Below are 11,847 nucleotides of genomic sequence, written 5' to 3'. Positions count from 1 at the left end.
TGCATAAACAGTATTTGATATGGCGCCGAAATATTGCTGTTTTGTTCATATACATTACATTTTAATGAAGACCGCTAGATCCAGAGATAAGTTCATGCAAAATCATACACATTTGCCTTAGGACGAGATTTTCAAATAGTGTTTTTGGCGAATTATTAATTTATTAATTTAAGTTTTAAATGTGAGCTTATTAAAATATTAAAAAAAAATTATTTGTAGCGTGCGCCCAAACTTAATAACCCCTAGATACGCCTCTGACTCAATATGAGGATCCCCCAAATGCTCGCCAAATGCTACTGCCAGCAACTGGTCACACTGGCAAACAATGCTGACGACACGACAAATTCGTTTTAAAACTTTCTTGCGTGCGTAAAAATGCGCAAGCACGCTGCCAGCGCAACAAACGCACCCGTAATTGGAACAAATGTTTGCTGAACCTCATCCGCCCACTCAATGTAAGCGCCAACGTCTCTTCCACCGCCGTCGCCGTCGTCGTCGCCGCCGGATTATTTTGTTTACAATTTTGCTTACACAAGTGCAGTCGTCGATAGCCTTTATTTCCGAAGTGACAAGTACGTAGTTTTCGCGTATCGCTATCAGATAGTCACAGGTGGGTGATACTCAGCACAGAGCAGCTCTTTGTCTGACTAACGAGCTTGCTTACGCGGCCAGACGCCCACGAAGAAAACAAAAACGAGTCCCAATTCGGAGGTCGAGTGAAAGTTCGGAGGATCCCCGGCAAGATGCTGGCCCACTACGCCCATGTGATGACGCTGGCCAACAGCATCATAGGCGTCGGCATCCTGGCCATGCCCTTCTGCTTCCAGAAGTGCGGCATCCTACTGTCCATAGTTCTCCTGGTTCTGAGCAATGGAATCACCCGGGTTTGCTGCCACTATCTTATCAAAACCTCGCTGCTGACACGTAGGAAGAGCTTCGAGATGCTGGGTCTCCACGCTTTCGGTGCTTCCGGTAAGCTGCTGGTGGAGCTGTGCATCATTGGCTACCTGATCGGAACGTGCATCACGTACTTCGTAGTCGTGGGCGATCTGGGGCCCCAGATAATCGCCAAGATTTTCACCCTAAATGTGGCGGAGCATCTGCATCTGAGAAGTCTGGTAAGAAGCTTAAACTGAAGAAACAAACATATCGATATACTTACCCTTGTCTTTCAGGTCATGGTCGTGGTGACAGTGGTCTGCATAGTGCCCCTGGGCATGCTCCGGAATGTGGACAGCTTGTCGGCCGTATGTACCGCGTCCATTGGATTCTACGTCTGCCTCATTTTGAAGATCGTGCTGGAGGCCCAGCCGCACATTACGGCCAACGACTGGACGGAGAAGGTGCTCTACTGGGAGCCGACAGGCGTGCTCCAGTGCCTGCCCATCTTCAGCATGGCGCTCTCCTGCCAAATGTGTGTAAACACAGCTTTCTCGTTCCGTACGATACGATTAAATATTTGTTCAATCTGCAGGCAGCTGTTTGAGGTCTTCGATAGTATCAACAACCAAAGTCTCGACAAGTTAAACGGCATCGTGCGCAACGCCACTTGGATCTGTACCTTTGTTTACATATCCGTGGGGTTTTTCGGATATGTGGCCTTCTGTACTCACACCTTTTCGGGTAAGCCAGCCACCTTGTTGACGCATTTCATGAACTACATATTTTGCTTCGCATTTATAGGAAACATTCTGGTGAATTTATCGACCTCCTTTGGCAGCGATATCATCAAAATTGGCTTTGTGCTGTCGATTGCTTTCAGTTTTCCACTGGTTATCTTTCCCTGCAGGGCCAGTCTCTATTCGCTACTATACCGAAAGGTAATTATAGATGTTATCTATTTGTGGGCACACTCATAAATTTGTTTTGACAGGGCCACTCGGAGAGCAGTAGTTACATACCGGAGCAACGTTTCCGATTCATCACTATCTTCATTGTTGTCTTTTCGCTATGCGTGGCGCTTGTTATACCTTCCGTGGAGCTGATCATTGGTTTGGTGGGCTCAACGATTGGCGTGGCCATATGCATTATGTTTCCCGCATCCAGTTTTCGCAAGATCATCAAAAAGGAATCAATGGAACGCACGCTGGCCCAGTTTGTATTTGTGAGTGGGTTCCTTTTGATGATTTTAGGAACGTACGCAAACCTGAGTGCGATTGATGAGAAGAGCTCGGGACCGGAGTTCGATATAGTTCCAATAGTCACGCCCCTGTACCCCGTGGGTCAAGAACCCGCTGTTGTCGGTGAGCTACCCAAACATTTGGCCAAGGATCCAATCGAAAATGAGAAGAACCTTTTGCTGAAAAAGTTGGAAGTTCAGAATTCAGAGTTAGTTAAGGAAACTGTAGAGGAAAAGATACTCGAAAAGCCAAAGGTATTGCAAACCGCTTCTTCCGATAGCCCACCGTTGCCTCCACTGCCCATTGATGAAGTCCATGTAGTTCCCTTAGGAAGTGATAAGGCTGCAAGTGATCTTAAAAAACCACTAGAAACTGCGGCAGAAGTAAACCCACCTGAAACCAAATCTGTCGACGTCAACCTGACCGATGATAAGCCCAAAGAAATTCCACCTGTTGTCGTCGCAGCGCCATCGGAAGCTCCTAAAGTAGATTCAAGTCTGTTATCAGCAAGCAATACAATTGACGGAGCGGCTATAAAGAAAGAGGAGGATGTGGCCGCCGAGGAGCAGAAGGAGAGTAAAGCTAGTGCAGACGAGTTGGCTAAGACCCAAAAAGAACTAAAAGAAACCAAGAAACTGCTGGCAAAAACCGTTGGCGAGCTTAACGAAGAGCTGGCCAAAAATAATCCACTTAGCCAGCAGTCTTTGGAGTTAGAGAAGAAGCAACCTTTAAAGGTTGCCGTTAAAGAAGCTGAAGAATCGGTAAAATCTGAAAATACGCTGAAGGAATCGCAACCTGTTGCTAAAGAAAAGGAGCAGCGCAGGCCCAAGGCTTCATTAATGGATATACTCACGGAAAATACTCATTTGCGCGATGAAAAAGAAGCCCATGCCGGTGTTTTCGAACCGCTCTCCTACAAAACAGGAGAGCTGCTTAGGAACTCCAGCCTGGACACAGCATCGCTGATCAAGCGGTTGCCCATCCCTTTGGCCCTAATGGTAAATGCGACTCAGCCAAAGGCCACAAATGACTCGGACATTAAAAAACCAAATCTGGAAGACAACGTAGAGGCCATCCGCCGGGAGCTTCTCAACCTGCGAGCTTCAAAAGACGCAACAGAGCAACCACCGACGAGAGTCAAACGGGAGGCCTCCAACGAGGAAAACTGCCTTCGCGAGCCCAAACTAGATGAAGTTAATACAAACGTGGGCGCAGCTGCCTTGGTCTTGAACATGGAAAGTATTGGACGTGATCTCAAATCCATCAAAGATGATGATGTCGAGGTGACCACTGAAAACGAATCCAACAAAGCGAGTCCAAAAGGAACCCAAACCCCGCTGCTTACGTAATGTGGAAAGTCTACAAAGTATGCAAAGCTTTATGTACATAAACTTTACACGTATTTATTTAGTTTATAAGAGAATGTAGCCTAGGAGTGTATAAAAATATACATATATGTACGTACCGTTCATATGACTTGGGAATATTGTGTCAAAACTCTCGTTCAGTTGCTAACCAATTTTCGTGTAAACCAATAGCCCACATTTTTTGTACAACCTACGAAATGTTTAATGTTCTGGATGTTGTCCAGCAAGTTGTCTTGCAGAAAGCATATGATTTAACATGTGAAGCAGTCATTCTGGCCTTGAGAAAATGTGGCAATGTGAGTAGAAGATATATACATAGTTAGAAGTTACAAAGGTTTAACCCTATTTTTAAGTTGAGAATAGAGGATGATAAGTCCAAAGTAAAGAAAGAAAATCAATTGCCTGACCTCCCAGTGAAGTCAATTTCCCAGGACGTGGTTTCACCTCTCAAGATACCTCCGCCTCCAGAGATCAACAGAAGCCTCAAATATGTGGGAAGAGACATGCCGCGAAAGAATTACGGCTCCATCGATCCTCCCCAGTGCTCTTGCATGCGCGTGTGCCGGGATAGCTACTTCTCCTAAACAAACAACATCATCCACATATTAAAAACAATTGCAACTTTAATAGAATAGGAAATGGCAAAATTTCAAGGAGCATCTGACAACAAATCACATTCCGTTTTGTGTCCGTACAATCATATCAAATGTAACACTAATAACAGTTTTTGGTAGCAACTAACAGGTCTGAGTATGAGTATGTGCGGTGGACTTTGGGCTTAGGCCACATCCGCTCCCAAGGAGTGCAGGTCGTATAGCACTTCTAGGATGGCAGCCACACTCCAAGCCTGCGTGCGACAGGAGTCTCCGCAGTAGGAGCCATTATCGTTGGTCAACTCGGGCAATCCCCGCCAGTGGGACGTCTGCAGCTCGCGCAGATGAGCGCGCAGTATGGCCCATGTTTCGGCAATGGTTTCGTCCAGGTGGCCACACTTCTTGGCGAAGATCAGGCGTGCCCTCAGATAGAAGCCAATGGGCCACACCCACTCCGGTCCCTGGTGGTAGTTGGCGCCATCGGCCACCGTACAATCGGTGGAGTCATTAGAGTTGTCATAGTTGGCCCTGTAGTTCCAGTCCTCGGGATCCAGGGTCTTCATGCCCAGCGGACCCAGAAGGAACTTCTTGGCCCGTTCCAGGGCACGCCAGGCATTCTGGGGATTGCATAGCTCCGGGGCCACGGTCAAGGTAATGGGGAAGTTGCAGCGCAGCTGGTAGTCCGTCCAGCTCTGGGTGGCTCCATAGCTGTCCTTGTAGATCAGCCTCTTGTTGGCCACCGAGCAGGTTTCCGTCTCGGACACAAAGAAGTGCCTGTCGAAGTTGTCCTTAATGCGATCGGCCCACTCCTTGTAGCTCCACTTGGTCACCTCGCCAGACGGTCCCTTCCGCTCCACGCCAGTGTACGGGATGACCTCCTTCTCGGCCAGGCTTTGCATGAACCGAAGGACGGCGTATTGCACGCCAACGAGCTCCACGGCGGATCCGTCGCGTGGCGTACTGGGTCGCCCCTTGTTTCCCGCCTTCTGCGAGGAACCCATCTTGTCCATCCAGGTGCCGCAGTTAAAGTTGTTGCCACCAAAAACGAAGCCTGTCTCCGGATGGACGCCAATGTGGTTGTTGAAACCCTGGTCCAGCATATGCGCATCGATCTCCTGGCCTGCGTTGCGCTCTCTGTAGTGCAGTCCCTGGAAATGAACCTGCAGCGCCTCCTGCATCACATCGAACAGCAGCTGGTCAAAGGCTCCCGGAGCATGGGCCTCCGCATCGTCGTACGGGAAGATGCGCGACACCTTGTCCCTCAGGATGTCGGCACCCTTGGGTGCATCCTCCACGTACTGCCTGATGCAGTACATCCACCACCAGACGGCATCGCGGCAGTTGAACCTCGGCTTGCTGCCGCTGTCCAACAGATTGGGGATGAGACCATGCCGGAGCGTCTGCCCAAATCCAATGATGATGAAGCGGGCTTCGTTGTATCGACCGGTGAGGAACATGGATCCACGCAGGGCGATGAAGGTGTCCCTGCCCCAGCAGCGCATGTAACCTAAGGGATAAGATATAGGTAGGTAAATATCTAAGCAAAATTACTTGTTAACTTTGATGCAGTTTTCCTTTTAAAATATTTACAAGTTTATTATGATTAAGTATACAACAACTTAATCTTGCTATACCTATTTGGTAAACTCGTTTTTGGTTCCCAATAATTTTAAGATATTTTTGGCTTACCCGTCGAGAAATGCGGCAGACCGGCGGATAGTGTTACACATTGCTTCGGTGGTTTGGGTGGACTGAGGGCAGGACTGAATCCTGGCAGATTGGCCGATCTGCAAACGGAGAGGAACTGCAATGTGGACAGGGCCAGTGACTGTGTGAAACTGTGACCATTCTTGATGAAACTATTGAAAAACCAAGAACAATTAGATAGGCATTATCTACGCCAGCCTGCGAAAGGACATACTCAGGCATTAGTTCGTTGACCTGGTTGATAAGCACATTGAAAACCCCACTGACAATGGCATCAAAGTAGCAGGGTATGAGGTAGCGTGGAATATTCTTCAGGGGCTCAAAGGTAGCTTTAAACCACTCGGAGAGCGGCTTCAGATCTTCATAGCTGGTTAGACGATCGGCAATGTAATCTGGGGAGAAGTATAAGTTACCTACTATAAACTCTTGCTCTGTAAAAACATACCCATCATCCAATTGCCATCGCGAAGATTGTTGCAAAACGGATGACCCAAATCATTCTTGGGCGAAATCTCTGTCAGCAGGGAAACGAATCCCTGCAGGCCGCAGTAAACTATCCTTCCAAAGTTGGGTATATCGTAGGCTGAGCCACCTTTGCCCAAATCCCGCTCCTCCTCATCGCAACTAAAGAGTGCACCACTTAAGGCCACCAGATCCAACTTTGAGACGATCGCCTGCAGCTGAGACCACTCGTCGCCGGTTCCCACACGTAAAGCATTCGCAATCTTCTGGAGCTTATCGAAGCTGGCCCGTGGACCCGGATGCATGGACACCCTGATGGCCACCACTGTGCCGGGCCGTAAATTAACAAAGTTCAGCTCCGTGTTGTTGCCATCAACATAGGCCTGGGTATGAAACACAGTTGACTTCGCCAGAGGGATGTGCTCCTGCAGACTCAACTGGAACTGGGTGAAGCCGTTAATCACATTGGGGTCCTTCTTGAACGGAGCCGGACGATCAAAGGGCTTGTCGCTCTGCATGGTCAAACTGGCCTCTAAGATAATCTCGTCCAGCACGCCCTCGAATCGCAGAGGACGGATTCCGGTGGGTCCGGCATTTGGAGACGGATACCCGAATGCCGTGTGGGCCACCAAAATAACCGACTGATGAGTGGTCGGCGAGTGGCGCGTGACGGCCACCACATTGGGATCCATTTGGTCAACATAGACCTGGCTAAAGCCCTCCTCTGCGAGCTGTCCGTGCAGCAGGTTCAACGCTCTCTTGGCTCCCATAATTCCCGATTTGGAGTCGACTCCCTTGCCCCATTCCTGGTAGCTGCGTTCCTCGTCTACAACATGGATCTGGGGGAGAGGATTCCATAGAGAAAAGGGATACGGCTATGAATAAAAAAAATACTCACGTGATGGGGAACAAGTTCGTCGTAACCACGATTACTTCCGGTGGCACAGCAGGCCATGGAAACCAGAGCTGCCGAGGGCAACAGATCGTACACGGAACGCTTCTCCACCGGAGACGGATTGTCGTGGGTGAGATCCAGGAAGAGGGCATGGGCCACACTGGTGGCCTCGTGACGCGAGGAGTTGGCATAGAAGCCTCCGACAGGCACACCTCCATATCGGTAGACCAGACGACCCTGCTCGTGGGAATCCCAGGCGGAAAGGGCCTCACGGATCAAGGAGGTGATGCCCAAGCGGTTGACAAACACATTGTCAGTGCCATCCGAGTTGGTAAACAGCTCTGCCACCACATACAGCTCTGGGTTGATTTTCCGAGCGGCATCCAGAAGGTACTCGGCCACATGCAGCGGCGTGGAGTGACAGTTGTCCAAACGCACTCCGTCGAAGATGCGCGCCGTGGTCTGCACGTACTCGGTCATGTGCTTCCACAGGTAGGGGCTATCCTCCGGTCGCTTGCCGAATCGCAACTTCACACTATCGCCCCACGAGATGAGCTCGCGTTTGATGTAGACATTGGCGCGTCCCGGCTGCTCCTCCGCAAAGTCGCGCAGCGGATCGCTGGATCCCATCACCCAGCCATTGTGGGCCATGAAGAACTGCCCAGCCTCGGAGTACATATCCGCCTCGACCTCGGTGAGCGATTTGCCCTCGGTGCCCGTATGCGTGAAGTAGACCATGAAGACCGAGTGCTTCTCGGAGATCTCTTTCACCCTGGGCCCATCACCCTGGACTCTTTCGTAGCGCACACCGGACAAAACGTTGTCTATGGCACAGTTGACGTAACCCTGAATCTCGGCGCGCACACGTTCGTTGAGGGAGTCGAGATGGCGACGAAGGGTTTCGGCACACTTGCGGAACCGGGACTCCTCATCGAAGCAGTCGCCATGGAAAGCATTAAAGATCTCCAGCGCCAGCTCGAAATTGATGGTGGTGGCCAAGCGTCGATATTGCGGGTCCTGTATCAGTTGGATCTCGTGGAAGCGATACTCGTTGGCCACGTTCTTGGGTGGCTCGCGAGTTCGCACCTGGGTCATGAACTCATTGACGTACTTCATGACATCGCACTGATACAGCTCGTGTATATTGACCTTGGACATGTAGGAGGTGTGCAACTGGTACTTTAACGCTTCCAAATGGCACTCCTGATCGATGACCCGGGGCACTCCGACGTGCTCCAGGCTACCCTCGGCTATGTCCGCTCCGCACTGGGCGAAGGCGGCGTCCAACAGGAAGGCGGGACGGAGGTAGGGACAGGTGGCGCACGAGTAAGTGGCGTCCGGATGCTGCAGTAGCCACTCGGACTCGTTGGCGGTGTGATTCAGTACAATGTCGCAGATGGAAGCCACCTTCAAGAGAAACATGGTTTAGAATCTGTGGGAGATTTACCCCGTTTTTCAAGTCATGTCCTTTTCCTTACCCCCCACTCCTGGCGGCACTTCTTGATGACCTTCTCCACGTCCTCGAAGCTAACCTTGCCTCCCTTCTGGGGCGCAAAATGGGAGTTGACCTTGAGTTGGTCACGCAACGAATAGCAGGAGCGGGAGCCGCCCAGCTCCTGGATGGGCGTGAAGTGAATCACATTGTAGCCGGCCTCCTTGGCCACGCGCAGCTTTTGCTCCCAGGTGTTTAGCGGCCCCAGGAGCTTGGTCAGCACCGTCTGACAGCGCACCGAGTCCAGGGGAATGGTCTTCTGGGCACCCGGCGGTCCCACATGCAGTGTGGGCTCCACTTGGACATACAGAGCGCCATCTGCACCCGAGCTACCAGTGTCTGGCCTGAAATTTTTAATAAATAAATGCTTATTTCCACAATAACTATTATATAACAAATGCATTTTATATCCCTAGCTCTGACGTTCCTTACTCAAATGTTTTACCTTGCTTGGCTTATAAGTTTTCGAATGTTGTCGGCAATACAAAAAAATAAAGAATTTAAATGGTATTGGATTCGGTTAATTTAAATTATAAGTTATAACTTTGTGGATCACTTTAATATGTTTACTTATATTATTCTATAAATTGAGTTATAAAGTTATGATTCATTCTTCTTCGTGTTGTAGAAAAATTTTCGAATTTTCGCTCTAACATAATTTCCTTTTTAAACTGTAAACTCACCTTTCTAGAAACCGGAAGTAGAAGTGATAGGTACCGGACATGTTCAAATCCACCAGACTACGAATGTCCGTGTCCACCACATGTGCTTCCGGATGCATCACCGACGTAATCTGCTTGCCATTGCTGAGCTGCCATCCCAGAACACGATACTCCGTTCGCACAAACTTCTGTCCCTCGGCGGGATAGTTGGTGTACAGGACGATCTTCCTGCCCAGCAACGAGGCATCCGGGTGGACACTCAGTTTGGAGCCCCTCTTGAGGCGGTACAGCACATGCTCCGCATTCTGACCCTCGCTGATGGGTATGCTGTGCGACTCCGTCTCCTTGCCCATGGTGCTCATCTAAAGGAATCCGGAGAGATAACCGTGAGAGCGTTACACAATCGCCAATCGTCACTGCTTTTACACATGAACATGATGGGTATTATGCAAATGAATTTACAGTCGAACTTTTCTAACTTTATGTCACTATAAGTCGAACCATAGAGATTAGAATAACATCTATTATCAGTTTTTAGATGTGCTAAACACAGACAAAAAGGTATTCCATTTTTAACTGATCCTTGATTAAAAAATTATTTCCAAATCGACTTAAATCACATTATCATCTAAATTACTGGATAGCGTTAGCTTTGTAACGTGGTTTCATTGAATCTTGAATTTCACCAGAGGATATGCATTTTGAAAGTTATATTTCTTTTGTGTTCGACTTATAGCAGTTCCAAAGTATATTAGGTGTTTGGGTATTTCGCGATCGGAAAACGCACAGCCAAAGGCATCTTGTTAAACCACCACCACAGTCCGAGTAGAATTTTAGATGTTTGCCCGCTTGATCGGCGCTTTTAGTGGCTACAACTAGTTTAGTAACCCGGCACAGACTGCAGCATCGCCGGACGGATTGCATGTTTTATATTCATGGCCGGCACACACGTTCACACACACACACACACACACACTCCAGGAACACAGACCCATACTGCCGCCACCGGAACATGTACACATGGTTATGGATTATGGACACAACACTGGGACTCCGATCACTGGGCAATGATAATACCTCACGGCGGCGGATGATTTGATTTGATACGATCTCGGCACTGCCTGCAATGCCCATTGCATTCGCATTTGCACTTGGAACGGTTCTAATCGCGACTGATTCTGATTTTCCGGTGGAGGTGGCATTGGCATTCGCATTCTCGTTCTCCAGATGCGGTTGCTTCTTCTTTCTGGGTGCTTCCTCTTCGTTTTCGATTTGTAACGGTTCGTTATCAACAATCGCTGTAAGTCCGTAGAGCCATCGGAAGAGCTGATAACGCATCAGGATCTGGAGCAGGCTCCTCCAGAGCCAACGGAATCCCTCGTTCAGCATGGCAACTGCAACTGGAACTGCTTCAATGGTCTACGGAATGCCAGGAATTTTCAGACGCCGCAATCTCAAATGGAGCATTAAACAAAAATACATACATATGTACTTTTTAATCGCGATTATCGCTCACACAAAAACACATTCGCACACAGGGGCGTCGACCAAGGGGGGTTTGGGTTTTGTTAGGGTAGTATACAAAGCCCCTGCTATTTTCGGATGCATTATTACTGACATGTGGCGCCTACGTGAAGTATATGGATTTACTCGATTAGCGGACCTTATCAACATTGAAATTTCACTAGCAGGTCAGGGAATATAAATAATTTTTTTGCACACACCAAGTTCACAGACAAACACACACACGCCTGCACAGTTGTATGTAGGTCAATGAATTGCACTTGATTGCCGGTAGATGGCCTTAAAACATTTATATATTTATAGACGACATTTTTTAGAAGTCCCGAATTTAGAACACAACAAAAACTCATCCATGTGAGCAATCTGCGGTATTTTTTATCTGCTCAAATCTTATCTGCCCACTTTCATTCACATTCACGCTCGGGAAAATTGTTTATTTTCATGGGTATGCAAATTATTTGATTTATTTTATTTTATCACTGGTTTTGCGATGATTTTTCGTACTTTTTGGGCTGTGTGATGAAGCTGCGAAATTGAACTTAACGTTACCAGCCGAAATTCTCAAGCAAATTGGTTCGATTCTATTAAGCTCAAGGTGACCTTTGAAGTTTTTGTGGTCATCAGATGGTTACGCGCTGAAAACAGCCCCCAACAACAAAGAAACAGCGAAGCTTGTAAACAAAAATCAGCTGGCTGTTTTTATTTACACTCAGTATGTATGAATGCCACTTTTTATACCCGATTTTCAAATATATTTTGGAGTCTTAACAATTGTATGCCAAATAAATGCTTTCACATAACTCTTTTAATTGAAAAATTAACAATACATCTTGTCAATAAACATTTAATTGAGAAACATTTGGTTAATTAGAGAGTCGCTAGGCAGCCGTGGTGAGTATTTTTCAAGGTGGCGTTATCGATAGATCAACAGGTCTCTCTCGCCACCTATCACTTCCGCCCACCATGCTAGAGATGGACAAAGATATAATGATACTGGTTCAACTTAGGTATTGTTTCATTTTATT

The 11,847-nt window shown here is 48.1% G+C and overlaps 3 protein-coding genes across 6 annotated transcripts; 2 read left to right on the top strand and 1 right to left on the bottom strand.

The window, feature by feature from the left end:
* The first annotated feature begins 302 nt into the window (after positions 1-302).
* Positions 303-3,589, top strand: LOC108145215 (putative sodium-coupled neutral amino acid transporter 10). Its single transcript, XM_017270458.2, has 6 exons — positions 303-610; positions 673-1,118; positions 1,176-1,414; positions 1,475-1,623; positions 1,684-1,820; positions 1,874-3,589. Exons 2-6 carry the CDS (start codon positions 744-746, stop codon positions 3,467-3,469), a joined length of 2,496 nt encoding a protein of 831 aa, XP_017125947.1. The 5' UTR covers positions 303-610; positions 673-743; the 3' UTR covers positions 3,470-3,589.
* On the top strand, positions 3,568-4,227 carry LOC108145216. The gene is made up of 2 exons (XM_017270459.2): positions 3,568-3,783; positions 3,841-4,227. Exons 1-2 carry the CDS (start codon positions 3,685-3,687, stop codon positions 4,069-4,071), a joined length of 330 nt encoding a protein of 109 aa, XP_017125948.1. The 5' UTR covers positions 3,568-3,684; the 3' UTR covers positions 4,072-4,227.
* LOC108145214 (glycogen debranching enzyme) lies at positions 4,091-11,490 on the bottom strand. 4 transcript variants are annotated; one of them, XM_017270455.2, is made up of 8 exons: positions 11,327-11,490; positions 9,320-9,660; positions 8,623-8,980; positions 7,148-8,551; positions 6,233-7,088; positions 6,002-6,179; positions 5,770-5,939; positions 4,091-5,587 (listed from the first exon to the last, which is right to left on the bottom strand). In XM_017270455.2, exons 2-8 carry the CDS (start codon positions 9,658-9,660, stop codon positions 4,266-4,268), a joined length of 4,629 nt encoding a protein of 1,542 aa, XP_017125944.1. In that variant the 5' UTR covers positions 11,327-11,490; the 3' UTR covers positions 4,091-4,265. The 4 variants fall into 4 exon arrangements, with proteins under 4 accessions (XP_017125944.1, XP_017125945.1, XP_017125942.2 ...); XM_017270456.2 differs by having other exon boundaries at positions 11,372-11,489; XM_017270453.2 differs by lacking the exon at positions 11,327-11,490 and adding an exon at positions 10,376-10,697.
* Between the last annotated feature and the right edge of the window lie 357 nt (positions 11,491-11,847).

The sequence above is a fragment of the Drosophila elegans genome, unplaced genomic scaffold, assembly GCF_018152505.1.
Source record: "Drosophila elegans isolate 14027-0461.03 unplaced genomic scaffold, ASM1815250v1 contig_183, whole genome shotgun sequence".
Lineage (NCBI taxonomy): Eukaryota > Metazoa > Arthropoda > Insecta > Diptera > Drosophilidae > Drosophila > Drosophila elegans.
Note: the sequence above shows the minus strand (reverse complement) of the source record. Positions and strands in the feature narration are given on the sequence as shown.

Bases quoted from the DNA above. Each gene is read 5' to 3' on its own strand.
- LOC108145216 (XM_017270459.2), top strand. From the start codon at position 3,685: ATGTTTAATGTTCTGGATGTTGTCCAGCAAGTTGTCTTGCAGAAAGCA. The intron at 3,784-3,840 runs GTGAGTAGAAGA...CCTATTTTTAAG, and splicing joins CCTTGAGAAAATGTGGCAAT to TTGAGAATAGAGGATGATAA.
- LOC108145214 (XM_017270453.2), bottom strand. From the start codon at position 10,687: ATGCTGAACGAGGGATTCCGTTGGCTCTGGAGGAGCCTGCTCCAGATC. The intron at 7,089-7,147 runs GTGAGTATTTTT...CCTCTCCCCCAG, and splicing joins ACGAACTTGTTCCCCATCAC to ATCCATGTTGTAGACGAGGA. The intron at 5,940-6,001 runs GTATGTCCTTTC...GTTTTTCAATAG, and splicing joins GTCAACGAACTAATGCCTGA to TTTCATCAAGAATGGTCACA.
- LOC108145215 (XM_017270458.2), top strand. From the start codon at position 744: ATGCTGGCCCACTACGCCCATGTGATGACGCTGGCCAACAGCATCATA. The intron at 1,119-1,175 runs GTAAGAAGCTTA...CTTGTCTTTCAG, and splicing joins ATCTGCATCTGAGAAGTCTG to GTCATGGTCGTGGTGACAGT. The intron at 1,821-1,873 runs GTAATTATAGAT...TTGTTTTGACAG, and splicing joins ATTCGCTACTATACCGAAAG to GGCCACTCGGAGAGCAGTAG.